The sequence below is a fragment of the Egretta garzetta genome, unplaced genomic scaffold (genome assembly GCF_000687185.1).
Source record: "Egretta garzetta isolate BGI_Z169 unplaced genomic scaffold, ASM68718v1 scaffold97, whole genome shotgun sequence".
Classification (NCBI taxonomy): domain Eukaryota; kingdom Metazoa; phylum Chordata; class Aves; order Pelecaniformes; family Ardeidae; genus Egretta; species Egretta garzetta.
The window spans coordinates 974,821-1,002,740 of record NW_009260135.1 but is presented as its reverse complement, the minus strand read 5'-3'; the positions used below and the strand labels follow the sequence as shown (position 1 = coordinate 1,002,740).

General features: G+C 38.7%; 1 protein-coding gene across 2 annotated transcripts in view; it reads left to right on the top strand.

Annotated features, from left to right (window-relative positions):
- The window catches only part of TENM2 (teneurin transmembrane protein 2), a 538,424-nt gene that overhangs the window by 276,567 nt on the left and 233,937 nt on the right, over positions 1-27,920 (top strand). For both annotated transcript variants that reach the window (XM_009641606.2, XM_035897048.1), the window contains one exon: positions 17,335-17,544. In XM_009641606.2, coding sequence (XP_009639901.1) covers positions 17,335-17,544 — 210 coding nt within the window. The remainder of the gene's footprint in view (positions 1-17,334; positions 17,545-27,920) is intronic.

Below are 27,920 nucleotides of genomic sequence, written 5' to 3'. Positions count from 1 at the left end.
GATAAGTAAGTGGTACTTCTAGTGGCAGTGGTTATGGTAATTATTGCCTATTGATCTTTCCTTAGTGCCTTCATTTATTAACCGTGTTTGTTTTATTTGGTTTGGTGGAAATCTACAGTGCTTCAAGCTGATAATTGAAGGATGTTCCTTAGGATTTTGTGGTCTTATTTTAGGTCTTGATTTTTCCATTTTTTCTTTTGGTCCATTTTATTCCCTTGAAAAATATCTGAAGTAAAATCTGAAAGTGGACAAGCAGCAAGTCCCCCGGTTCACATCCACATATGCATTAAAGTTTATATAGTGAGATGCAGTATCTAAAAACAGAATTGGTAAAGATGTGCATGATTGCTGACTGTATTCCTAAGGGAAACTGGAGTTGCTTGAGAAAGGACTGTAGCTCCTCTTGCACTTAGGAGAACCATGGGATTTAAATCTTCCTTTCACTGACGATATCTTCACATATCATTCACAAGAGAAGAAGTGCTATGAAAATAAAATAGGTATTACTTTCTGTGACAAACAACTACATTGTTGGTCTGAAAGTTTTATTAACAACTTACGCTTATATGTTTTTATGGTACTTTTAAAATAGTGAATTATGAACGATTGAAAATACCCTTCAGCTTAATTGAGAACCATTATGTGTAGTAATTACCAGTGATTTCAGAAACAGCCGTTGTTCTCTGGCCTATTAACATAATTTGATTTTTTTATTGCACTTCATAATTATCTGTTGGAGTTAACAAGCAGGCCCATTTACTGAGGTGTTTAAGAACAAAAGCCCCAAATGGACTGGATTTTGATGTATTATTTCTATTAACCGACCTTGCTGGAACAGTTTTGTCCATCAGTTTTTGATGGGGTCATGACTTCTGATAAGAGGAGTGTGGATTTTCTAGTTTTCATTTCATGAAGTGTAGGTAAAACGGCATCTTTTAAAATTGTCTTTGACACTTCCTTACATATCTACTCCATTTAGTCCTCAGTACCACTTCACCATGATCTCCACGGTAGCTGGAGAGAAGCACTGTTCCAGCCTTAGACAGTGAACAGATTTAATCCACTGACCATGGCAAGTTAGCAAAGACAAAAGGAACTTGACCCCTGCTTAGATTATAATATATTTAGATCAAGGCTCCTTTTCAGTTCTGCAACTTGTAGTGAAAACAAGTTCCTGATCTATCAGTTAGATTTCTATGTACTGCAATAAAAGAAATCACTGAAACTCACCGTCTTATTACTGCTTTTCCCAGCACGTGATTGCATAGAGCATACCATCATTTGTAACATAAAACCCTCCAGTGACAGAAAGATCTCCTGGTTGTTCCTATTTCTGTCATTCTTCTTTGTAGAAATCATTTTAAGCAGGTTTTTCTTCCTTGAGCGTTTAGACCTCGAGCCTTCAGGTAATCTTCTCAATTGGTCCCTGGGGCTGTAGAGAGACAGGAAAGTGCAATTCTCTTAGCAGCTAAAATTGCAGGTTCGGGTTAAAATTAAGGTACGGGCTTTAAACAATCTGGTATTGGGGAAAAAGAAGGAGAATAGGAACAGATAGAAATCCTGGACTTTTGGCTAACAGTAAGGTTAGTGAAATATGTGATTGACTTTTCAGAGAGAATTGTAACTAACTCTTCCTTTGTAACCCTCTGGCAGGTGATATGTCAGGCTGCGTACGCCACTCCTATCGATCTTCTCTGTCCCACTAACTTCATCTACGTTCCCCTAAAATCCATCAAATGTTGTGTTCAGTCTTTGTAGGACCCTAACGGAAAGCCTGAAAAAATTGGGGAGACAGAGAACCCGGAGATGGGGGCGGGCAGGAAGGGGACAGCCTTCTAACCGTTTTGACCTAAGTTTCTTTAGAGCATTCAGCTATCAGATAATTTCATCCATCATTTATTACTTCTTTCTATGGCAGAAACATTTTATATTCCCTTTCATGTTCATAATAAGAAAGTATATACCAAGAAATTGGTGTAACTTGGGAAAAACGTGTTAGCAAAGGAAAGACAATCTTTGCTATGAGCAAAGAGAGACAGTTCAGAAGAAGGTGTAAGGGGCTTTATTTGTTGTGTTTGTTTTTGTTTTGGAGGAAATGCCTTTCCGAAACACTGTCAGAGCCCAGCTGTAAACCTGCATTCCAGATGTGAGCTTTCTGCAAGCTCTTAGTAACATCCACGGGGCTGAGAGGACTGTAAAAATACCACACGTGCCTTGGCCAGCGGCAAAGTTTGGATTTGAATAAGCCCAGAGCTTTCTGAGGATTAAAATGACATCTTTTTTCTTCAGGGATGTTTTAGATACGTGAGGTGGAATGAATGGAAAATTTCTTCATACGTAAGCGTTCTCCTATAATTGAAAATGATAAAATAAATGTTATGTAAGTGTGGTTCTTCGTGCTTTAGTGTGGGAGGCGTCTTTTTGAAGACTAGGCAAGAAAATCACCCATTATCTTTTGTCATGAGTTAAGCCTAAACCAGGAGTCTGGAACTGTTCTACTACCTTTGTGGTAATTTTTATTGTGGGCTACCAGCTATCGTTCCCGAAGCATAGACTTAGGTCATATTTGCATGGATCAGGCTAACTGGTTTGCCTTGCAGGATGTAACTTTTTCTTACCTCTGTCTTGCTGAGTTTTTGTTTTGTTTTTTTCTTATTGACATCGATATAAAGTAAAACATAGATCTTCCTTCTGATAAGTAATGAGAAATTTCTTGTGAGGGTAACTTAAAGGTCAGCTCTTGACAGGGTCAGGGGGTTAGGACACCTCATACCCTAGTGTGCATACACATATCCTTGTGTTTATATAATGTGTACTGTGTCTTTATATAATACCCACACCTGTGGTCTACACCTAACTTTCATACGTTATATGGGGCTTTTTTCTATCATTTGCAGCAGCCGCGGGGGGAAGATCCTTAAATTGGGGACAGCCTCACCTCTAGTGAGGATAAACAGCAAGAAGTTTTTGCTGCTTAGGAGACTAATGTTCTGAAATGTTGAACATTTCTTCGTTTATAATTAAACTTGTACATTCTTTACCCAAAAGATAGGGAAATACGACCCATTTGAGTTGTCATGTGTTATGTTGGCCAAAACGATCGCTGCAAGGATTTTTAACTGCTGCACAGGATAGGACTGGTGATTGTATATGCCTTATAATATGCTTGCTTTATTTCTCAGTCAGTCTTTGACGCCGTTACAGGTTTGTTATGGATTTTATCATGTATCCTATGGACAGAGAAGATATTAAGCCTCATATTAAAGTACTAGCAAATGAGCAGGGACGTTGCTGTCATGGAATTTTACAAGGTGTTAACTACAGGCAAATTTGAGACCTTTACGTCAGGCATCATTTTTAATAATCTAAGTTCTTTTTATACTTTTATGATAGATGCAAATTGTTGACCGCAGAAGGAACTGATAATTTTTTGTCTCTTTCAAAAGCTATTAATTTTCTAGCACAAATATAGTGATTTATTTTCTAGCATATATATAACACTTATATAAAATAATGCATATATGCCATTGAGCTGGGGGGGATGTCTGACACCCTTTGCATCATTTAAAATTAAAGAGGGGAGGAATGGATAATCTTACTAATAAGAACAGTAACAACTGGAGACATAGCCATTCTCTTATCTCTTTGTTACTTAAGGAGTGTATACTGTTTCTCTTACGAGATGATTATTTGTGGGTTCTCAGGGGTTGACCTGACTTGCATTTTCTTTTGTTGCTGTTGCATATGATTGGATTTAGTGTTTGTGGATCTAATAAATAACGAGATTAAACTGAATAAATTGTCACTCTATACAGCTGTAGCATATAAATGCCTGCATCACGTATTTAATTGCCATTTGAACCCAGAAGGCAGTAGTGTTCTGGTCCGCTGTTGTAAGTGATCATGTGGTTAACTTTGCAACCCGTGGTGAACCTGAAAACTGCAATAGCATTGTGCACAGTAGAAAGGTTACATAGGTCTTGTTTGTGAAATCCAGTCTTACTGTGCAGAAAGAAGGCAAAGTTTTAAAAATTTTATTTGCTAAGACTTATGTATGATAATTCTAAGTTGTTTCAATTGTACATCAGGTAATATACACTGTAAAGGAAGTTGTTTCTGCAGTATTTTTCCACCTCCCTACTTCCAGGCGATGCCGAGGTGGTGGCGGTGAGATGTGCTGTGACCAGGGGTTGCGGTGGGATCGGTTTGTCTGGATGTGAGAGGGAAGCTGTCAGTGTATTTAACACAGTGCCCAGTTTGTAGCTGGGAGAATTGATTTTCTTCATACTTTTATTTGTGACGTGCAGTTATAAACGTAGCAGTTGATCTCCTTCTTACCTTAAAATTGCAATGCAAATGAATATTTGAAATAATTATCCTGAGTTAAGAAGTTCAATCAAGTTAGAATTTGCTTTTATGGTAAGTGTGGAGACCTGACTTCAAGCAAGAATGAAAAAGAAAGAATCCCATATTACTGAAGTACTTGTTGATGTTCTCTGTCTCCATTGATAGGCTGAATTTTTCACAGTGAAAGCATATACAGTCATACTCAGTTCATCTTCCCTGACTATTTTCTCCATAAGCCTTCGGCTCAGTTCGGTTATGACTTATAGCTTGAGCATGGCATTTGGGAAAAACAGAAAAAGTAGTATAAATGTAAATGTGAAAAGCTACAGCTCATTCTGTTTTTGAAATTGTTGGTGTGAAAAGAACTCAACAGTGTTTTATTTAAACAAGGTCTGCTTCAACCTTGATTGACTTGCAGTAAATTGCCTGGTACGAGAGGCAAAAGGAAGTGGATAGAAAAATGGCAATCAGCACCAAATGTTTCACATATTGATTGACAAGCACCAGAGATGTGCTAGAGTAAGATAAATTGGCTAACAGAGCCCATCTTGACAGCTCCTGAGATGGGAAAATTGTTCCTGTTAATTTGCTGCTGGGACCTTGTCATTTATGGGGATATATATTTGAGTGCCTTCTAATGGTGTAAACAAACTTTGGATTCCTAAGTAGCATATTTCAGCTTCAGTTGCTTTAATTTTTCTCTGTCCATGTATTTCTGAGCTGTAGTTATAAAGTGCTTTAAGATCAAAAAGATGAGAGAAACTGTCATTATTTTAAAGGTACAGTTCACGCTGAAATACGGAATAGCTCACTGAAAAAGCTGTTTGGTAGCCTGTTTGACTTTCATTGGGGTTTTTGCTTTACCAAAAGGCATGGACCAAAGCCCGTTTGGTTTTAGGGGAAGAACATGTATCTTTATTCCTTCGTTCTGGCAAATTTAACTGTAACTATATTGAAAAGACTTCTTACCTTTTTAACTTATCTAATTGGGTGCTTGCAAATGCCTTTTAATCAGGTTACAGGTTTTCCTAGTACTGCAGAGTGAAGCTCACTTTTCCATATAGTAGTCTTTCATGTCTGCAATTTCTTTTCATTAAAAGGAAATTTATCTTTTTAACTTGCTGTACTGTTCTCCCAGAGTGCCATTAATTATGGCAATAAACAGCAGTGCTAAAATTGCTAATGGTCTGATAGCTGGTGTGTTGCAATCTGCCACTCAGGCTTTATTTTGGCTAAATCTTTTCACTTAAAGTGAAATTCGACATAAACCTCACTTAAGAAATCAACATTTTTCAGCTTTCACGTATGGAAAGTGAGCAGATGCCAGTGTTCCGTTAAGGAGTGGCCCACAAACAGTCGATGATACTGTCCTTACTTCCATAATTTATATTCTGTTTCTTTATTTGAGTCTGCTTCCCAAACTCTGAACTGGAAATCAGCTTTACAGAGGCAGAAATGTTTCAAACCTTTTTCAATGCTGGGAGTTAACAAAAGTCTGTCTGCACTTAAATTGCTCATTTGCAAGTGGTTTGGTAGTGTTGTCCTTAATCCTGTATTTGGATACTTTCTGTATTCCATGTTGTCTTCGGGGAATAGTCAGCTCTACCAGAGGACATCAGAGAGATTTTTAAAGAGCTAAATAGGCCTAGCTCCGCGGTAGTGACAGGAGTTCGTTTCCCTCTTTGAGTTTGAACTGCAGTTTAGCTCCAAGCTGGATTTCTAGGTCTGAGCGCAGTGGACCATCCTGAATTGAATGAACAGCAGCAGCCTGGCATTCCAGCTGTTGGGGGAGCTGCTTGCTGTATGAAAGCTTTTTAGGACTCTAGGGTGAAATCCTGGCTGTGCTGAAGGCAAAAATACAATTTTTGTTGACTCATATGGAGCTGAGATTCCACTGTGGTTTGCTGTTAAATGGTGGAATGTTCATTCTGGAATCAGGATCTGCTATGGGGCCCCATAACTTCTTGTCAGGGCACACAAGTGTTCAGTATAAAATATCATAACAGCCTTAATCATTTGTAGCACTCATTATATGTTTAAGAAAGAAGGATGCTTAGCTGCCTGAAGATGCAGTAAGACAAGGGGAATTTAAATGCTTACGCGCTTTTGTGCTTTGGAAAATCCCACCAGTGACACAGATGACAGAAAAGTCAGGCCTTTGGTTTCCTCGTACACCCAAAACCTCTGCTAATGTCAGAACGGGTTGTGTACGAAGTGCAAGATTGGATCTTGAGAGAAGAAACCAGCTGAAGCAAAAAGCATGTAAATATCAAGATAATATCATGTAAATGTAAGTATGGGTATCAAGAGTAATGGAAGATGAATTCCCATCATATTGATACCTTTCTTAGTGCACCTTAGTGTCTCCCAGCACTAAAAGACAAACATCTCTGGAGTGTATCACAGCAGATGTTTAGCGCTAATTCAGAAATGCTTTCTACACACATTTAGAAAGCAAATAGGAACACTATATTCAAACTGTAGGTGTAGGTGTGACTTAAGAAAAGTAGACTTTAATAACCTGAAACAGAATTAGCCAGAATATAGCACTGGCACTGCACTATATGGTAGAGCAGATTTTAAGCATATTATTTAAATTATTTAGCCATTTACACAGTAGTGATCATGCGAAGCCTTGTGTTCCTTTCACCTTTGCTCACCAGAAATCAGACCTGCTTTTTCCAGTAGGTTGCAAAGGGTTAACACAAACTCGCTAATCATGATCCAGCTCCCACCAGTTAGTACTAACTACGGATGACTTTCACAGAGTTTGTTAAATAATTACAGATCGGAGTTTTCTCATGTTTGCTCCCGATAGTGTTATTTTTCCCACCTATTAGTGACTCCAGGCACTTGAATCATGAAGTGTTGCAATGTTCCTGGAAATAAGTTTCTCTAATAGAAATAAAGCCAACATCATTCAGGAGGATATGTGGTAGAGACGGCGTGAGTGGATGTGTAACAGTATTTAGAATTCCAATAAAATAAGGTGAAGGTAAACAGGAGGTGTTTGGATAGTGGAAACGGGTTTGTGGCACAGCATAGTCTGAACTCTCTGTGTCACTGGAATAAAGATCAAATCAAACACTTGGAGATTTATCTGAGGAGGTAGATTTCATAGGGTGTCAGGTAATTATCTACCAAGGGCCTAATTACAACCCTTTCATTAGTGGAATTGCCTGCAATGAATGCTTAGCTGGTAAGATTAATAAATAGGACATTTTCTTTCTTCCCAATCTTTAAAAGCTGCACATATTATAAAGTTACTGTAAAGGTGGAATTTCAGTCACGTATGATGATGGTTGTGACTGTTCCAATAAGTTTCTTCTAAATACGTTCCTAATCTTGGAATGTTATTTTTGTCCCACAAGGAACAGGCAGCTGATGAGTTGTTATAATTTAATGTTAGTTATAGTTAGTTCAGTAGAACCTTTTTTAGGGAAGTTAATTCAAGTTCATGTGAGTTATGCTCATGTGGATTTAGCTGTTTCTTCTTGCTCTGATTTTACCAGCTACATCAGAGGTACAGTAAGATTCGAGAAGACATTTTGACTTTGAGTGATGGGAAAAAATCATTGAAACAAATTACTGTTTTCCAGCTATGAAGGTATCAAACACATGCCAAGTAATCAGCTTGCTAGTGTAATAGGTTCATGAAGGAAAAGGGTTTTCTAATCTTGTTCACCAATGTTTTTCCCAAGACAGCAACAGCTTTTATAAAATGAGGCTTATAACTTCTCATTACAGAATCTAATCTGCCCAAAAGACATTGAACAGCTGCAAAACCCCTAACATCTTCTAGCTATAAATTGTTTTTATTATTTATCTTTGCTTAACTAAAAAAGGGGCATCAGATGATTTAACAAGACAAGAATTAAGTGACGTTAGCTTTTGACAGCAGCAAATTATTCCTTTACGTATCAAGTTGGTTTAGATAATTTTTAAGTCATGACTGTCTACTTATTTTTAATACCCAAATTCCATAAAACTGAGATATTTTGTAGATGGATCACTTAGGAAAATTAATTTAACTTTAATACTGAAAGTCAGAAGTGATTGATTTCTGAGTTAGTCTTATTCTTCTACATAGATGTTAGTAATGATAGTATCTTGCATTGGTACAGTGATTTTCATATTCAGGAATTATACATGCACAGTACTTCAGGAAATATTCAGCACATACAGAGGTCAAATGCTTTAAGGAAGATCAGAAAATTTGAACAAGCTTGTAGAATGTATCTGTAACAAAAGAGACCAGGAACAAAAGAGACCAGGACTTGCTGGTTCTTCTTCATTCGTCCCTTTTCTATTATCTGTACTTCTCACTGTATTCCTGGGTGTGCAGTAAATGGTTCTGCTTCAGAGGACAGGGAAGAGGAACATATTAAATATGAATATATTTTTATGTTGGATGTTTTCCTTTTTTCTTTTGTAACAGAAACTGGTTGCCATTTAAAAAGTTTTCTCTTTTTGTATCACATTTAATACATTATAAACAATTTTTGTCCTGCTGGCAGAATTTAACTAGAACTACAACAGTGCTAAACCAATGAGACTTTATGCGTTACTGTCATGAAGAATCTAGGATTAATTTGTTTTGTTCAGGATTTTCTTGATTTATCTCTACTGCTACCCCCATGCTCCCCGTAGGATTGCTTGGAAATGTAAATATAAATTATAACATGTACCTAAGAAGAAATAGCCTTGTGTTTTAGCATGATTTTATTTAAACAACATTGTAACTTCTAGATTATTAAAATGCTGTACCTGCACAGGTAAGATCTTGATTTCTAGGATTACGTTTTCTAAAGAAATGCACTATTCCGCTTGTACAACGTGAATGTAAGACTTTCAAAACTGTATTTTATGCAGTATCAGGTCATCCTATGTTACGGTGTTTCCTATTTTTGTAAAGGAGGTACAGATCTTGGCAGGTGTGTGTTCATTTCTTCAGTCACCTTTCCCTGAGGTCTTTGGTCCCCTTGGAGCTGATTTGGTTTTTGGTGTTTCACAGAAAGGCTCTAGGAACCCGGGTCTGGCTGACAGAAGAGTTCCAGTGCCTGCTTGAGAGGGGAGGGAATGGATGTGGTTTGACTAAGTGTGGTTTGACTAAGTTTGGTTTCTGTATTGGTTTGGGGGATCTTCCCAATGTAAATGTTTTCACTCACCCTGAATGCAACAGGATTTCATGAGTTGCTGATGTGATGTGCCTCAGCAGCACTGACGCTCGGCTCCTGCTGCTCTGGGCAACGGCAATGTGAGCCTTTCAACATTTCAGCCACCTGGAAATGAAAAATCCACCAAAAGAAAAAAAAAAGGCGGCCGGGGGGAGCGGGGGGGGCAGTAGCCAACCCATGGTACGTGCAGTCCGCAAAGACATAGTTGTAGCCATAGACATCTCACTCCACAGACGGCTCCACCATTTCTTACTTGGAAGAGCAGAATCTACCAAGGGTTGGTGAGAAGGGCGTAGCTGGGCTCTCTGTGTGCTGTGCAGGGCTCTGCTCTGCTGCTGCAGAGGAGCTCCTCACCAAAGATGCAAATCTTTCCCGTGCATTGATAGGGATTGCCTTTTGGGGCATATTCTTGCCTATACTGTAGTTACATAGTTATTCTTATTATCTTATATTATTTTCACTCTATTCATGCTATTGCTCGGATTTTATGCTTTTCTGTACAATAAAAGTTTTGAAAAAACTAAGCAAGGCACATAGGGGGGTGTTCATTTTCTAAATGGGAAAGATACAAACCCATAGTATTGATTTGTCTTCACTGGCTCATTGGTGTGTAAATCACAGCTGAGGACTTACTGTGCCTAGGTCTCTCTTTTGGCATGCTCTTTTAATTGTTTCAAAGCCACTCTCTGTCTTTCCGTGCCATGATATGATGGTATGAACTCCTTCCCTGGCTGCTCTGACTATCCTTTTTGATGTAGAGAAATATCTAAACCCGTCAATAAACAGGTCTGTGCAGCACTATCAGCCCCGTACATTTTTCTCCTTCGACTCTTGTGAAATAGGCTCTGTGAAAACACTTTTCTTAGCTTGGCTGGTTTGGTTCATTTGTTGCTTTCGGAGAGATAGGAGCTTCAGAAGCACTGGAAGTACCTTTCTTCCGTGATAACTCTGTCATCCAAATCCTGATTTATATCTTTCTTTTTTTTGCTGTTTTGAAGCTTGTTTACCTTAGAGAAAAAACACCACAGTTTAGGCAACAGAAAGCAACTTCACGCTGAAGAAAACGATTGCACATTGTCAGCTTTCTTTCCCTCTTTTTTCTTGAGTACTTCATTTTGGGCTTTTATTTCATCTTGTCAGCTCGAAATGCAGTTGGATGAGTGAAGGGTTAACTGAGTCCTCTACAAATAAATTAGCCCTGCTGCTTGCAGATGAGGGAACTGTTAGGTGCTGTGTCTTGTCCTTCTCCTGAGAGCTGGCGGTGCAGGCGGCTCAGCGCTGGGGGAGAAGGACTCGCTCCCCTGCGAAGAGCTTTGCCTGCTGGGGCTGTGCGCTGGCCCCCCGTGCACTGAAGTACAAATGCCATTTTAGTTGCACAAATAATAGCTGCTGTTACTATAGAGAAAATGGGTGATTTTTCCTGTTGTCAGTTAGCTGGAGTAATTTTATCAAATACAAAATATTTATATTCCTTATGCCAGTTATGACAATATATATCTAATTTTATTTAATCTGACTCTCCTTGAGAGTGCCCAGCCCATTGGCAAGATGTGCTTTGCACAAATATTTGAAGGACGGGTTTTTTTTTCCTGCAGAAAGCAATTATTCTGGGGAGGAATAGGAGAGTCTGCTGAATGTGCTATATACCTCAGGAAAGTTTCACCTTCATCAGCCGCCTGCTTAATTTATAGTGCTTTGCACTGCAGAAAAAAGCATCTTAGGTTATCGAGTTGTTTCCTGACATGTTTAGCAACGTTTTTCGCTCTTTAAAGTGAACTTAACGTTGCTGACAATGGAGGGGCTTCAGTTAGGCTGACGTGGGAGCGCCGTGCCAGCCTGCCTGTGCTGGGGGGGGGGGGGGGGCACCCCCCCTGCCAGCGGCGCCCTGGATCTCTTCCCTGGATCGATTCTGGTCGGCTTTCCCGCTCCGCTCCCTGAAGTGAGGGCGAAAAGGAGGGTGATATCCGAGCCTTCTCTTTCATCATCTCTAGTTAACGTCCAGCCAAGGCCATTACTAGATAGCCTTCCTTGTATAATTTTAGTAAATATGAGCAACACAGCAACTGCCGCTGACAATACCGTCCATCATTTAAAGTCACTAATGTGATTTTATGGGATTGCTTTATATAGGGTTTTATGCTTTGGATTGGTGTAACATGAATATCAGCTTCAATCAGTAAATGTCAAAATCTTAATTGCCAATTAAGTGTTATACGGTTTCTGTTATGATGCCATCAGTTATGTAGAAACAACTCATCTCCTTTCGCTTTTTACTTCCCTGGCTTCCTGCATTAATGCTTGAGTGCTACGACATCTTCCAAACAGTTGTTTTAACAAGCACAGTTATCTTAGTTTCCCATCTTCCTGCAATCTAATGTGTCAAGGCTTGCACCGTGAGTTTTTGGCTTGCGTATGTCTGTTCTATTTGAGGCCTGGTCCTTGTGACCAAAGCTGTAGAACAGAGACATAAGCAACTTTATTGATAGTAATACATGTGACTAACTGGAGTTATTACAGATCTTTTATGTTTATTTTCTTCATGAATAGCAGGTTGCCTAACTTAGAGAAGTACAAAACAGTCATATCAAAACCTCTTGATTATGAAGATTACCAGCTGTTTAAAGCTACGGAAACTTGACTTTGCTTATAGAAGCCTCTATGCATTGCAAGATGCCTTCATAAATATAATTCATCAATGAAGATATGTTGTTTAGGTGTATGAAATTCTCAGTGTGACATGCTGAAAACGTGTGGGGTTGAGCAGTTTACACAGACTTTTGCTACACATGTGCTAACTTAGAAGTGAAATTCTCCTGATGGGAAGAGCTTGAGAATTCCACTGGAGGTACATTGAGATCTGTATTTACCACCTCTGGGATTCAGATCTTTTTTAACAAAATAAGTTTTTATATTGAAGTGGATAACTTAGGAGTGTGGGATAGCAACAATCAAGTTGTGAACTTCCCCACAACAAAGTTAATGGCATAATGGTTGCTTAAGGAGTCTGGATTGATCCTTTAGACCTCTTAAAGTAATCTTTTTTGGATATTATGTGTATCTAGCTATATGTGTGTGGGTAAATTTATTTAAACATGTAAATATTTATAAAATGATACATACAATTATGTTTCTTATATGTTGTTAGGTAGTAGTACTATCCTATAATACAGTTAGATGAAAGGTTACTTAACAGCTCTTCAAGACGTATTTTTGTAATGCATATTTACACAGTGACTGCTCATGTGTCAAAATTCTTAAATTTTGGTTATTTTTGTCGTGTCTGTTCCCTGCGTCCCGCCATGCACCATGGTGGAACGTAGGGGCCGGGGTTTCACACACACATGGGCTTTATTTACTCACAAAGCTCCGTAAGTCCTTTGCAGGAGGAGGAAGAAGGGGGAGTATGGAAAGCGCATCACAAAATCCTTCAGTAACTGCTAAGCAGCCTGCTTTTCGTCTTTGATTGTCTCTTTTCCTTATGTATATTAATGCAAGAAGTGATTGCAGGCAGTCCTTTTTTTTTTTTCTTTTTTTTTTTTTTTTTTCCCCTGGTGATGGGTTTTGGTCTTTTAGGCTAACAGCAAAGCAACCAGGGTATCTCTTTCCCAAATGTGTTATTGTGATTAAGCTGAACAGAACTCTTCTTAGCTGCTTTGTGAGTGTCTGGGCTTGAGGCAGTCTGCTCTGTCGCCATGTTACACCGTGGCCACACATGGCAGGTTTATGCTGGTAAGCTCGTGCCTTATTCAGCCTTCGCCTGGCTGTGAAGCTGTCCTTGACAAGGAGAATAAAGGAATTCCTCGCACCCATGTCTGACCTGCGTGCCCGGCTTTTGTGGGTGTCTTCCTGAAGATGGTTGTGCTGCTGTGGCATCATTACCAGCTTCGAGCGAGGCACCATTTTTGAATGTTGATTCTATGGCAGATTTTAAGCCTTAGGGACTTAAAGCTTAGCAGTAATTGAGGAATGGTTTCATAAAAGTTCCTGGGCTGATGAAGAAAGATGGGACTGTTAAAAAGAAAAAAATGGAAATAATAAGTCTGTGCTGCCTGCTATATAATCTTAGGGGAAAAAAGGGAATATAAGTGATAAGAGGGTAAAAAAAGTCCTTGCAGAATGAGGTGCCGCATGGCATGGAAGCCCAGAGCTATCTGTCTGCTTGCTTTTTTTGAAAAATGCCTTACAGATACTGTATTCAGGCAATTCTGTATTGGTGTTTGCCATGCATGAGTATATACTGAACGTGCATATGAACAAATACCTGAAGAAAAACTAAAATTAACTTTTACTGTTGAAATTGTGATATATCAGCTTTTAGACTTTGGTTTTCCTTTCTAGCATTTGTATCTGGTTTGTGCCTCTTTGGGTATGCTACACAATTACGTTATTGCTGTCAACAGAAGTAAGTATCCATTACACAGGGTTTCTGTCAGTGCATAACTAGACAAAAATCTTATTTGTAGAAGCTTTATCATATTAATATATGAAGAGTAGACGCAGATTGTACGAACTCCTATTTACAGTATGGATTTAACTTTTGAAAACAGCAGTCTAATAGAATCCTGATGTTACCATATATCACAGTATGCTTTATAGTACCGTAGGGTGTTGCAAGTCCCATTGTGAAGTGATGGGAATTCAGAAGCATTTCAAGAGATGGGGCATTTCAAAATATGACTGTTAAAATATTGGCAGACATGTGAACGGGTCTGGCAAGAGGCTCGGGTTTGTAGAAGCTTTAAAGCTTAGTCTATTATTTTAAATGGTACAGTAGTACATTGAACTTATTTGACCAAGATATTAGTATTCAATGGTATGAATCAAACCCATTATTTCTAACTTAAGAGTATATAGTAACAAATAAATTGCATTTATCACGCTCTTTATAGCCGAACTGCATGCATTCAATTCTCTTTGGTAGTTTTACAACCGTTCTCTCAACTGTGGTACTGCAGATAGTTAACCTTTAGATTAATTTCCTAAGGCAACAAAGCTTAATAGTACCTCTTTCTGTTCCTCTTCAGTAGTTTTTCAACTCGCTTCCCACCAAATTTTGCACAAGGTTGGGTGTCTTAAGGTATTCCTATGTTTCGAGGAGTAGGGGTGGAGAGCCATATAGAGAGAAGCAGCTCTGCTAGAGCCCCACTACTGTGGAGGGAAAGGCTGTAGTGGAGGTTTAATGTTTAGTAGGTGCCAAAAATCAGCTTGACAGATCAAGAATGCCCCAACCACAAGAAAAGCTTTAATCGAATTTGGCAGCTTATTAGGAAATCTAAACATAGGACAGATTGGCAATAGGTTCTATGGCTCACAGACATCTATGTATTTCAATTAACATGTGCTTATGGACAAACCTTCCTCAAGAGCCAACTTCCCACCAAAATAATGCAACGTTTTAACAACTTGATACCTTCTGTTTCCTCTAAGCTACAAACAGAGCTGTAGTAATTAGACATTTTACCTTGTCTTCAGGGATTTGGGCTGTATTATTTCACGAAGGTAACAATGTGATTAGCTTTCCTGGCAAAAGAATTCTTGGGTTTTTCATTTCTCTAAATGTATTCTGCAGAAACGTACCTAAATTTCTCTGAAATACGATGTATAGTTTACACAGAAGGCAGAATCTTTTGCCCTTCATTTCATCACCTTACACATCCAACATTTTTATAATACAGTAATATTTCCGTATGATACAGCACATGCAGATTTTGAATTTATAAGCTGCTGCTTTTAACTTCTTAATGTTGGAGCAGAGCCAGAATATGTGAAAATTAAATGCACACACTGGGCACAGTGTCACATTCCTGCCTGAGCTGTGTCAAACCTCAGCTTCTCTGCTTGTTTCCAGCACATCGCAAAGAAATAATTAGAAACTGGTTTTGCTCAATCACTTCCTTTGAATGTTTAGGATATCCACTGTAGTATTTCATAAGAATAGCATAATCAGTGTTATTCCTGTCATCAATATTAGAATTATTTCCTCATAAATGAAAGTCTACAATGGAAATATTCAATGCATATTGAATTTTCCCTAGCATAAAGGACAGTAGATGGGGGTTACTATGGAGGAGCTTAAACCCATTTCTGTCATATGATAACTTGGTCCTTTAGTCTTATCAACAATTTATTCAGTGCTTAAGATATAATGAAAAATCAGCATAATAGTCACTTGCCTGTCTCCAGGTATTTATTTTATTTTAAACTTTTTGACAGTAAAAAAGTATTCATGCTATTTGCTGGTACCATGCAGTGAAAGTTTTTTTCACTTTCTACGGGTACCCTTGGTTGATTGCTGCTCCCCAAATATAATTCATGTGCAATGGCTGGAATGTTTTCATGTTTTTGATTTTTTTTTTTTTTTCCCCTCCCTCCTTTGGAATTTGATGTGTAACTCTAGATGATTACCTACTGGTGGAAACCTTAGTGTAATTCATATAAAGTGAGGGGGTCTTGATGCCAAAAATGAAGATGTAACTGATGAGAAAGCCAGTGCATATTTGCTCTGCTACTGCTTCTTTAAGAATGAGGGAAATCTGGATGCACCATTTGATGTAGCTCTGCTGCATTTTAGCGTTTGTTGCCAGCATGCAGCAGATCTCTTTGCCTCACAGACTTTGGCAGTATCACAGAGGTCATATTTTCCTATGTATAAATTATTCATGAACAATTTCTCCAGTGCACTAGATAAACTTGCAGAGATCAGAATGCGTGCTTCTCTTCCTCTCATCCCTACAACTGGCCATATTCTAATAGGCAGTGCAGAAAGAAAACCCACAACCTGTCTTCCTCTGTGTGCATTGGATGGAATGGATTGATATAAAGTTAGGAGAGGAAAGGTCACAAAAGCAAAAAATAAATAACTATGAATGTGTGTGTGTGGGGGGGTTGTTGTTGACTTGATACCACTAGTTTAGTTGACAAAAAAAATGTTGTTACGGTGGGTTGAGGTGTGTCGTACGCATTCAGGATTGGGTTTCAGCTGAAAGGAATCTGTCTGGTGAGCTAGGCAGAAAATTCTGTCCCTACAGCACCAGTGCAGAAAGAAATGAGAGGGAAAGGACAGGAAAGCTTAGAGTGTCCAACCCATATTCCAGCTTAGCCCATCTCTACCAATGGAATAATTCCCTTTCAGTCCTGCTGTCCCCTATGCTTCCCGTCACATCCATCAGTGAGTTTTGGAAAGATCTACAACAATACAGCAGGAACCTTAGCTTGGAGGTAGCCTTCATGTAGTTCTTGTTACATGCCTCTAATAGATTCCTGTACTGGAGCAGTTTCACTCGTTTAAAAAAAAAAAAAATCAGACCACAACCATTATTTTATGAGATGATTACAGCCATGTGCTGTAACTCCAGTCCCCTTTCTCATTGGTCTTATTTAGCCAAAAAAACCTATTTCTGTGAAAACTCTTCTGGTACAATATGTAGCCGATGCACTTGCATTTTGCAGCATCTGAGCCTGCAGCTTGGGGCCTTTGGGCGTGTGGCTGCTGCGTGGGTGGGTGCCCACGCCAGTCGGACCGCTTCCCATCCAGGGGTGGGCAGCCGCTCTCGTTCACCCAGCGTCTGTTTGCCTGATGAGTTGCAGGCTGATGCTGCGGAGAGGTTTTTGGAATGAGTTCACGACATAGCCGCTCACAATGCCTTGACTATGATACAAAGGGACAAGTTCGTTCCAGTGGAGAGATTCTGTGGCTCTGCACAGCAGTAATCATGTGTAACGATGGACAGTTACAGTGCAATTACTTGGCTGTTTGGTTTTTTTCATTACACTCATTGCTGATCTTTGATCCCTCTGTCCTCTTTCCCAGGTCGTCCCATTCCACCTACATCCTCGTCTAGCCTTCTCCCATCTGCTCAGCTGCCCAGTTCTCATAATCCTCCACCAGTTAGCTGCCAGATGCCATTGCTAGACAGCAACACGTCCCATCAAATCATGGACACCAATCCTGACGAGGAGTTCTCTCCTAATTCATATCTGCTAAGAGCGTGTTCAGGGCCACAGCAGGCTTCCAGCAGTGGTAAGAAAATTGCAAACATATGGAGTTTGTTTGTGATGTGTTTGTGCCGGGTTTATGCATTTTTTGTGCAAACGTGTTCTTACCTCACCACAAAATTGAGAGCATATATGGAAATGAGGCAAACAAAAATTTCACTGCTTTACTTCAAGGAAACTTATTTGGAAACACTGTACATCATGTGTGTTTTTCCTTCATTTTGCTATAGAGAGCTTTTCCATTTTAGGAGTGTTGCAAGTAGTGTAGAAAATATAGAATTCTTGTCATCAGAGGGATTTATTTTTTAAAGAGGTTTCCTGCTCCTTGATCCATCTTGTAAAAGGGAGGTGTACACACAGTGGTGGTGTGTTCTGCACAGGCTACTCCAACATCTCATGTAGGTGAGGAGGTTCTGTATCTGAAAATGTTTGTTGCTGCTGCCATTCTGTGTCTGTTCTTGTTTCAGAATCTGTCTGATGCTATGCTCTCGATGTCACATTTAACTAAGATACTGCTATTTTTCAGCAAATTAATTCTTGTCTTTCAGGCCACTGTTTTAAAACATTTGCAACTCTGCTGTCAGTCATACAATCTGTAGTGGTTAGGGTTTTCTTTCGTTTCTTTTATTTTTTTTATTTTATTAACAGATGCTGACTTTTCATTTTGACAGCTGAAAATTGAGAAATGAAGATGCAATCCCTTTTTAGAAATACAGGCAAAATAAAAGAAGGCTATTATAGCTCATTTTTTTGCTTTCTGTTTTGAACGTAGATAACTGTTGTGCAGTTCCCGCCTATTTAACTAAACACTATACGTTTATATCTTACGTGCAGTTTATGGTCTGCTCAAGGTCGCTCTTTCTTGTACCACTACATATCTGAGCAGTATCGGAGGTAGCATGTGGTGTGGAACTGAACTGTTGGCCTCTGTGGGTGCAAACATCACACAACACAGTGGCTGGTGGTGCGTGGTGGGACGATGAGCCAATGAGTAGAAGTTGAAGCATAAGATTCAGAGTCGATACAAGGTAAAACTTTTTCCTAAGCATTGGTTTGAAACAGGTTGTCCAGAGAGCCTGTGCAGTCTCTGTCCTTGGAGGTTTTCAAGAACAGGTTGGTTAAAATCCTGAGCTACTTGGTCTGACCTCAGAGCTGCCCTTGCTTGGCAGGAGGCTGGACTAGGAACCTCCTGGGGTTCCTTCCATCCTGAGTTATCTTTTAACTTTATGATCCGTTCAGGTATGTTAAAATATAATTACCCAAATGAATAATAATTCAGAGATTGAGCACACTTCCTTGGTACTTGAGGTTTGAGGGTGGAAAAAAGGATATGAGGTTGGGGCAGGCGGGGCTTTAAGAGGTTTGGGAGGATCTGGGGAGCTGCAGACCTCAAAATCTGTAATGGGCAACTCAATAGCAACCATAGAAATGAAAAAAAAAAAAAAAAAAAAAGAAAAGCGTCTGATCTATTCTTGATGAGTCAGTGTAGTTTCTGTAAAGAGTAGTCTTGCCTTAGAAACAGTTAGGAGTTCTTTGAAGGGGCCAGCCATTTCTGAACAAGGGTGATCTAGTTGATGAAGGGTCTTTGTACTTTCAAAAGGACCTCAGCAAAATCTGTCGCTAAGTGCTTTTAAGGAAACTAAACTAACATAGGGTAAGAGGCAAGATTACTGCATGGTAAATTGTTATTTGAGAAATGGTAAGCAGAAGCTGGAGCTCCCTGATGAGTTTCCATGGCACATGAAGATACTTTCAGAAGAGGGTGAGCTGTGGGGTAAGAAAGGTGACTGATGGCAGGGTGCTAAGGATGAGATCAAACTATGAAGAATCACAAAAGGACTTTGTGAGACCAAGTAACAGGGCAATAAAATGGCAGAGGAAATTCAGGGCAGTGAAAAATAAAGTGATGTTAATAGAAAAAGCAGCTCTGGTTCCCTGGTTAGTGATGGACCACTACCAATCAGGAGTGAGTTGTTGGGGGTGTGCATGCTTCATCTTGGAGCTCAGGAACAGGTGAATGTTGACAGCTGAAGAAAGGAATAAAGAACAAAGCGGAGAATATCGTCTAAAGGATGTGGTGGATCAAACAGTTTATAAGGGTTTAAAAGGGAATGGGAGAAGTAAATGGGAGAGAGACGCAATGAAGGTTGCTAAGTAGAAGAAAATCAAGGTCAGGGAATGTGAACCAAAAAAAGAGACTTGGAGGATCCTTGAACACTTGGTATTTATAGCTGCTGTTGGAGACTGAGTGAGCCAGCATGGCTTTTGTTATGGAGGCAAATGAAGGAAGTTGCAGTAAATAACATCTGAAAATTTGATTGAAGAGCTCTGTTTCATTTTAAATAAAGTCATTTTTTCCTTATATCTTAAAAGCTTTGTGTTTCACACTTGTTACTATAGACTGACCCAAGGAACCTTTTAACATACTCAGATATGCTTTGATTTGTTTATGAATGGCTGATTTGTTCATTCTATATTTTAAAAATTTTTCCCCCAAATATTCCATTTCCTTTTTTAATAAATATATAAAGACTTTTAGTCTTCAGGGTATAAGAACTATGGGTTTTTTTAATCATAGACACATGCATAATTGTTTGCTCACCACTGCGAGCATTCTATAGCATGAGCTCTTCTGGAATTAGTAAATCCTCTGGAAACTAGTAAGCATTTGCTAGCAATTTTTTCTTTTTTTTTTTTTTTTTTTTTTTTTGCTGTGTAGTTCTCACAATGTTTCCTTGAGAGAGTTTATAAGAAAATACCACAAATAGTGACATATACCTTAAATTGGAAAAGCTCACTTTGTGGCTCATCCTTATTCTTCAAAGATTTTCAGAGTAGCTTTTACCATCTACATGATATGGAAAGGTAGATGATTATTTGATTATTTTTTTTAATATTTTTTAAAATCTGTTTCAGTTCCTATGGAAACTTAGCAGCATAAATCCAGACATTTGAGAGAGTAAATAAAATTATACCTATTGTTTAAATTTGGGGTTGGATTGAAAAGGAAGATTTGAAGATATTTATATTTAAGGCTTAGATTCCAGATAATCTTTGATCATTAATAAGTATTTGCTAGCACTTTCTAGGTTCTTCTTTAAACATTTCTATCACAGTCTTCAAAGTACATGCTGAAGATGAAATATTTGCAGAAGTCTTGTACTTCTCATATATTATATAGTAAGTGTCCTCTTGTTTGTCTGATTGTACACTTATGCTTGCTTCAACCTCTACAATTACAAGATAGCTCCTCAACAAGTTCAAGATTAGTCTTCTTGGATATGAGGTGAGAGTCATCCACATGCACTGCCCTCTGCCCTTCACAATAGCCGTTCTTGATACAGCTGGAAAACTCATTTGCCTAAAAAAATTACCTAATCAAATCTACCATCAAATGAGCAATCTATTGTTGATATTATGAAGGCCTTTAATCTACAATAAATCTTTGTTAGAACTCATCAGGGCTTCCAATTTGAGAGAAATGTGATTATAGCACTCTTAAAATGGCATTACATCATCGGGGTGATTGGTTTATCATTTGGAGAAGCGACATCAATCATAACTAGCATAACCACACAGTAAATGAATTCAACCTTTCTACTGCAGAACAATGACACAATAATTGCTCAAAATCAGACTTAAAATGAAATCAGAAAATGCACTTTCTTTAAATATGATGTTAAGCTAATGGAATATATTATTAAAAATCATGTTTGAGGAAATTCTATGTAATTAAAAATATGTGAAAATGTATTCCTTTTTTCTCTCATTAGAACCTGATTTCAGTTGCAGAGTCATTTTCTATGCAACAGATATTATGTTTAATTGAACTCCCATCACTTACATTCCTCTGCTTGTATTTCTTAATATAATATGCAGCACAATTATATGTGATGAAGGACAAGAGGTTTTTGAAATCTGGTGCACCTGCTGATAGTGTTTTGAAAAACACAAATATTCTAGAAGGAGATGAGACCTTTTATCCATGAAAAGTTAGGGATTTTTTTTTTCCCCCTTTTAAAAGAAGGTCAGTTCCTGTCACACCGTTTTCTAGGATGGTTTCTTACAGCTAACAGTAAGAATAGGTTCATTTCTTCTTCCTGTATACATTGTGTATGTATTTTCTTTCTGGTAATACAATGTGACTCATCTTGTTGGAATGCCATTTAAATGGCTTCAATCATAGCACAATAGAACAGGCTGCTTTTCAATCTTGCATAGAAAAAAAAAATAAGGGCTTTTGTTGCCAGCACCTTTGCCTTTACTTTTTTATATAGGATTTACTCCTATTAAACCTAATTTTGGAATCCCAACAGAAAACTGTTTGTTAGTTTTTCAACCCTAGTAAAACACCTAGGTTATAGCTACTTGCACAATAGTTTTTTGAGGTAATGGATCCATAATTAGATACATTCATCATCTCCATCCATTCTAACAATGAGAAAGTAGATGCACAATGTTTCGGAGTATTTTTATTTTGGGAAAATTCTAAACTGTGCATTAGATATTGTCATGATTCCCAAGAAGTTCCTGTAGTTTAACTGGAAGGGGGATCATGCCCGTTTTTTCAGTGTTAAGGTGTCTCTTTGGCTCAGAGACAATAATACAAAAAAGTTGGCTCAATGTAACAATATTTGCCCACAGAGTAGTTTGGATGCCGCTTAGAAGACAGGGTTTGCTTTGATTTTTTTTTTTTTTTTTTTTTTAACAAGCAGTTATTGGCAGCAAGGAGAGGGGAATGGAAAAATCTGTTTGCTTGAATGGAAAAATTGTTGTTGTTTAGTGTTGTTAGTGAGTTAGAGTTGAAATAAAGAATAAGGCTCCTTATACTTATGGACCGTAGTTTGCAGTAATTTATTATGTAAAAATATAAATATTAATTATATTCGATATAAATATCTACCAGGATCTCTTGTGTTCAACAGATATTACCTGTTGCAGTTTAATCCAGTATGTAAAAATCTTTTTTTCTGAAGGAAGCCAGACCTTTTGTTAATGCACCATAGCTGGAGGTCATCTTTGAGATCCTCTGCTGGGAGTGCTTGGAAGCATATGTTTTATAACCCTCTACACTCTGGCATCAAATAAACAGATATTTCCAGTTTCTAGTGTATAATGCAAACCCATCCAGAAGATAGTAATCTTTAAGAAATAAATTAATCCTATAGAAAAATAATTACATCTCTTTCAGATGATCAAGCGTCACCCCCTACTGAATGGAGAAAGTAGTTTCTGTATCTGCCAATTTACATGATAGGAAATAAAGTAGCAGCAATAAAGTCTAGAATCCATAGCTCATTTTTTTTTCCTTCACATAAAGGATTGACTTTGGCTTACTTAAGAGACTAAATAAAAGAGTTTGGATAGCTCAGTAGGTAGCACCTTTATCTTGTTGCCAGAAAGACATGGGTTTAAACTGTAGATAAGAAACCTAGGCATGCATAGCTGTCCCAGCATGATATCCAGTTGCTGGGTTGCTGGAGGAACTATTCTACAATTAACCAGGCTCAATACTGAGCAATAAACATTCTGACAGGAATCTCATGGAGTTCAACAGAGGGAAATGCAAAGTCCTGCACCTGGGGAGGAGTAACCCCCTGTACCAGTACACGCTGGGGCTGACCAGCTGGGAAGCAGCTATGCGGAGTGGACCTGGTGATCTTGAGGGACAAGAGATTGACCATGAGCCCAGCCATGTGCCCTGGGGCGAAGGCAGCAGCAGCACCCTGGGCTGCATTAGGTAAGCACTGCCATTGGGGTCCAGGGAGGTGACACTTCTCCTCTGCTCAGCCCTGGCGAGACACGTTTGGAGTGTTGGGTCCAGTGCTGGGCCCCTCAGTGCAATAGACGTGGACTTACTGGAACATGTCCAGTGGAGGGCCACTAAAGTTATCAAGGGACTGGAGCATCTAATAGAGAAGGAGAGGCTGAGGGAGCTGGGACGGTTCAGTCTGGAGAAGAAAAGCCTCAGGGGGATCTTATGCCGATAGGGAAGGCTCTTCTCAGAGGTGTCCACTGACAGAACAAGAGGCAATGGGCTTAAGCTGAAATATAGAAAATTCAGTTTAAATGTAAGAAGAAAATTTTTTTACCATGAAGGGAAGATCGAGCATTGGAATAGTTTGCCCAGAGAGGCTGTAAAGTCTGCATCCATGGAAATGCTCAGAAACATCCACTGTAACTATTTCAGCAGTTAGTACCTTTTAGAGGTGTTGAAGAACCTACAGATGCTTTACATGGTACAAGGCTGGCCCAAACTTAGTGAGTAGGTTTGTGGTAGCTCCTTTTGTAGCCCTAACAGGAGGCACAGAGCACTTTGTTCCACACTCTCAGAGGTTATGTACTATTCCAGTATGGACTATTAAAATGGTGAGATTTGAGTCTTCTCAGATTCAAAGCAACTTTCTTGTGGTGACTCAAAGTCCATGAGCATTCTTTCTTGATCCACATAGTATGGCATCATCAAGCGGGTTTTGCTCATATACTGTGATTGCAGGTGGTAGAGGTCTTGCCCACACACTTGCACAGGATGCTTCATCAATATTTATTTTTAATTTTGCAGAAAATTTGAAAGTTTTTGGTTTGGTTTTTTTGTTTGTTTGTGGGTTGGTTTTTTCTTTTTTGCATTTGGAATACCATAAGCAATTTTTTTCTGACGACATTTTACAACAATGCAAAAAACAAGTTGAAGATTATAGTTTTAATTTCTATTTCCATATGAATAGGAAAATACATAGGTTCGTTTCTGGGTCCGTTGTTGTTGCTGTTGTTCATGTTGTTGTTATTATTATTAAGAGTTTGAGTGCTATAGGCTTTTTTCCTACCTCATCGGCACCCATGGCTCTTATGAGCTGCCCCAGAAATAGAAGAAAGCAATGGTAATTTGAAGAATTCTTTCCTTAACGCTCACTGTAGCTGAAGAGCATAAACCACCCTGTATTTCTCAAAGGCTTCTCTTCAGCGGGTGACAATGTCCACTAAAGATTCCTCTGTTGCAGTAGATAAGATTGAATAGAAACTAAAACCTGTTGGTTTCTAGTGTTTATGCTATGAAGACTGGCTCCTAGCATTGAGGTTTTAAGCAATAGTCTCTTTCCATGCATATTGTTTTAAATAGTGTGTATGTTTAGCAGCAAGGTCTTTAAATAGATTGGGTTTTTTCCAATTTGTTTTTAGTACTTAAATTCTCTAAATCCTTAATGGCCAGTCACATTCTAATTCTGTTGCATCTCTTGAGCACTAGGTCTAATTTTAGAGCTTTGGATTGAAATCAGAAATGGAGGGAACAGCCTGAACTATGCTTTCCCATTGAAACCGAAGGGTGTACTTTTTCTTAAGTACTTGCTCCATGTTGCTGCAGCTGTTACCGATGTTATTGCTGCGGCTAATCTGTAGAGCTTATGTTGACAATGCCAGCAGATGCCTGAATTTAAACCAGATGATGTGATTCTAGATATTAAGATATTGCAGAAACATTGTATTTATTAATTTATGAATTCGTAATCCTAATAGATAAACAAATCTCAAACAAGGTTCTGTGGTAATAAAAATGATAATTCATTACAAAAATGTTCTAATTTTGTTGTTTCTGTATTTTTCTTAAGCTCACCATGGTTTTGAGAGCTGCAGAGATTTTTCTTAGCTGCTTTTACATCATTTTACTGTAAGGTTTGTAAATGTGTTAAGCTGGCAGCCTCTGTAGCGATAAAAGCAGCACACCAAAGCAGCTGTGGTACTAACTTCCCAAGGTTCCTTTGCTCCAGCGCGTTATTCTGCTGTTAACTTAGTTACTGTGGCCAGTCAGGCCTTGGTTTTTCTTATTACCGATCCTTCTTTTGTTTCCTAGCAGCAGGTTTGAGATCACCAGTAAATGTCATGCATTTGAAACTTGAGGACTAGATAGTGTTGCTCCGTGCCCTTGTGCCAAGAAAATGGGTGCCTAGACTTGGTACCTTGCTTGAAAACTGGAAGGCACGGGGGATATTAGAATTCTAAGCAGAAAACTTCATTTTTTTCCTTTGTTCCTTTCCTATGCTGAGTCCAGACGCTGTGTGTATGTTCTTCATTTCCGTGTAGAAAAACCAAACGTTTCTTACGCAGAAAAGCTGAGGACTTTGAATGTTTGTAAAAGTTAATACTGGCCTGAGTAAACGCTTACTTTTTCAGATATCTCGACAGAAAGGCATAGAGGGAATCCTGTTCCATTTTGTCAGCTCCCCAAATGCTTCCACAGCTCAGCCTGTGGCTTTCACACATGAACGAAATTGCATCTCTTGCTCTGTTCCGTTTGTTTGGATTCTGCGTTTTCTTCCAGCCTGTAGCAATGCTGCACTTGCTCCCGCTTCCCAAGGTTGCTTTATGGCAGCGACCTTTTCCATCTACGTAGGGTGCTATTTGCCATTCAGCTCCCCTTCAGTCCCTGCCTCCCCCCCCCAAGGTAGTGCCTTAGATGGTGCTCCTTTCCAATAGCGCCTCTCGATTTAATGCATTTGTCTTGGGTACCACAGGGCTGCAACTGTGGTTTTCAGTAATTGAGCTTTTTGCTCCTTTTATTCAGGTCAAGTCTAACGATTTGTGAAATAAATAAATAACTGCATACATGTAAGGAGAAACATAATGGCATCTGTGATTATAGTGATAGTGTATCTGGGATCTGAAAAACCCCCAGTAAATCAAAAGGAAGGCGAATTGGCAACTTAGTGTGGAAGTTGTATTGTTTTGAGAGGACTACTTGTCCTTGGTGCTCTCTTAATTTAGGAGCAATAACTAGAACACTGTAGAAAATGAGAATGATCTTTTATAAATGATAAAAAGCAATGTGTGTGTATCGAAGCCTCCGTATACCAAACTCCTAAAAGCGAGGGACTCTTGCTAGATCTTTCATACCTGCCAAAGAGGGTAAGCTTACAGTGAGCTACCGTGCCCCCAAACTTCCATGCTCAACAACAGAAAAGTTCAGCATTTTGTCTCAGTGCTCCCTAAGGAAATGATTTATGACCATGTTATTTTGAAACATCCTTCCTGGTCTTTGATTTAAAAATCACTTTTTCTACTGGAATCAGTGGGAATTTTGGACACTAAACACCAGGCTAACTCCTCCATTAATACACCTGTAATGAAGTGTGAAATGTTCTGCCTAACAAAACACAGTGTTTGAGCACATTTATTTTTATTTGGACTTTTTCAAGTTGCAAATTTGGTTAGGAAGAGGAAAATTAATTACTTGAATCTAAAGCATAATGTGGGTTGGGATTTTTTTCCATTTTAAGTTTCAACCTTTTTGTTTAACTTTCTTTTAGTGTGCGTTAAAAAACCAAACAAACAGACACAAATCCTCAAAATGGAAGGTGAAAATATTTGCTTAAAAATCTTCCAAATGACATGATTCAACATTTCAAAAATGAAATAATTATTGTTTTAATTAGATGTTTCTGCATTTTCCAAATCTCTTCTCCTCTCATCCCCCTTTTCAGCTAAAAACGTGGCAAAATTTAATTAGATACCAATGAATAGTTTGCCTCCTTGTGGTGTGAAGCAGGCACTAGGCAGAAACCAGTTAAAGAATAGCTATTTCTTCGAAAGTCCATGAGCTTAGCAGACGTGGTAAGGCCAGTCAGTTATACTTGTGAGTCCTTCGTGCAGCTGGAGAAGAGATCACAGAGGAAACCAGAGCACCTTGAAGAAAAAGAGGAATTTCCAAGACTCTGAGTTTCCGATTTGAGACTGGCTTGAAAACATGATGAGATTATGGAGACGGATGTGTATGAAGAGATGGAGAATTGGTGGTTCTAGTAATGCAGAAGTGCTGGTGAGGGACTGTACTTAGAAAACTAATCTGAGGAAAAGACTCGAGAGACTGGCTGGAAACCCAACTTTTAAAAGTGTGCTGTCAGCAACTAAAGCCCAGTCCATCTACACAGGGAGCAGAGACATTTCTTCGAAATCATTTACAGAAAAAAGTTGTATAATACAAATCACTGGCAATAGTCATCTAGAAGTATATAGATGGCCACAAAACTTATTTCTTCACTTGTATTTCCAACCACACACCAGTTCTTCTAAATATCTTCCTTTTTCTTTCTTTTCTTTTTTATTGTTGACAGCTGGAAATATTCCACATCCTTCATTCTTCAGTTCCTCTGAGATCATGCCAGAAACACAAATGCATTAGAGAGGCTTGTTTCATTTTCCTTTTTTTTGGAACAATTTCCATTAATATCCTGCTGTCACAAAGCAACTGGCAGTGTTTCACAGCTCTTTATCATGGCAGTTTTATTCTGGGGAGCTCCAGCGATTGCTTATTGAGACCCAGAACCCCAACAGCGTAGCTGACTCTTCGGGGTAACATGGAAGCTAAACTGTTCAGTCAATTTAGTTCAGATGTTAGCAACTTCTTAATAT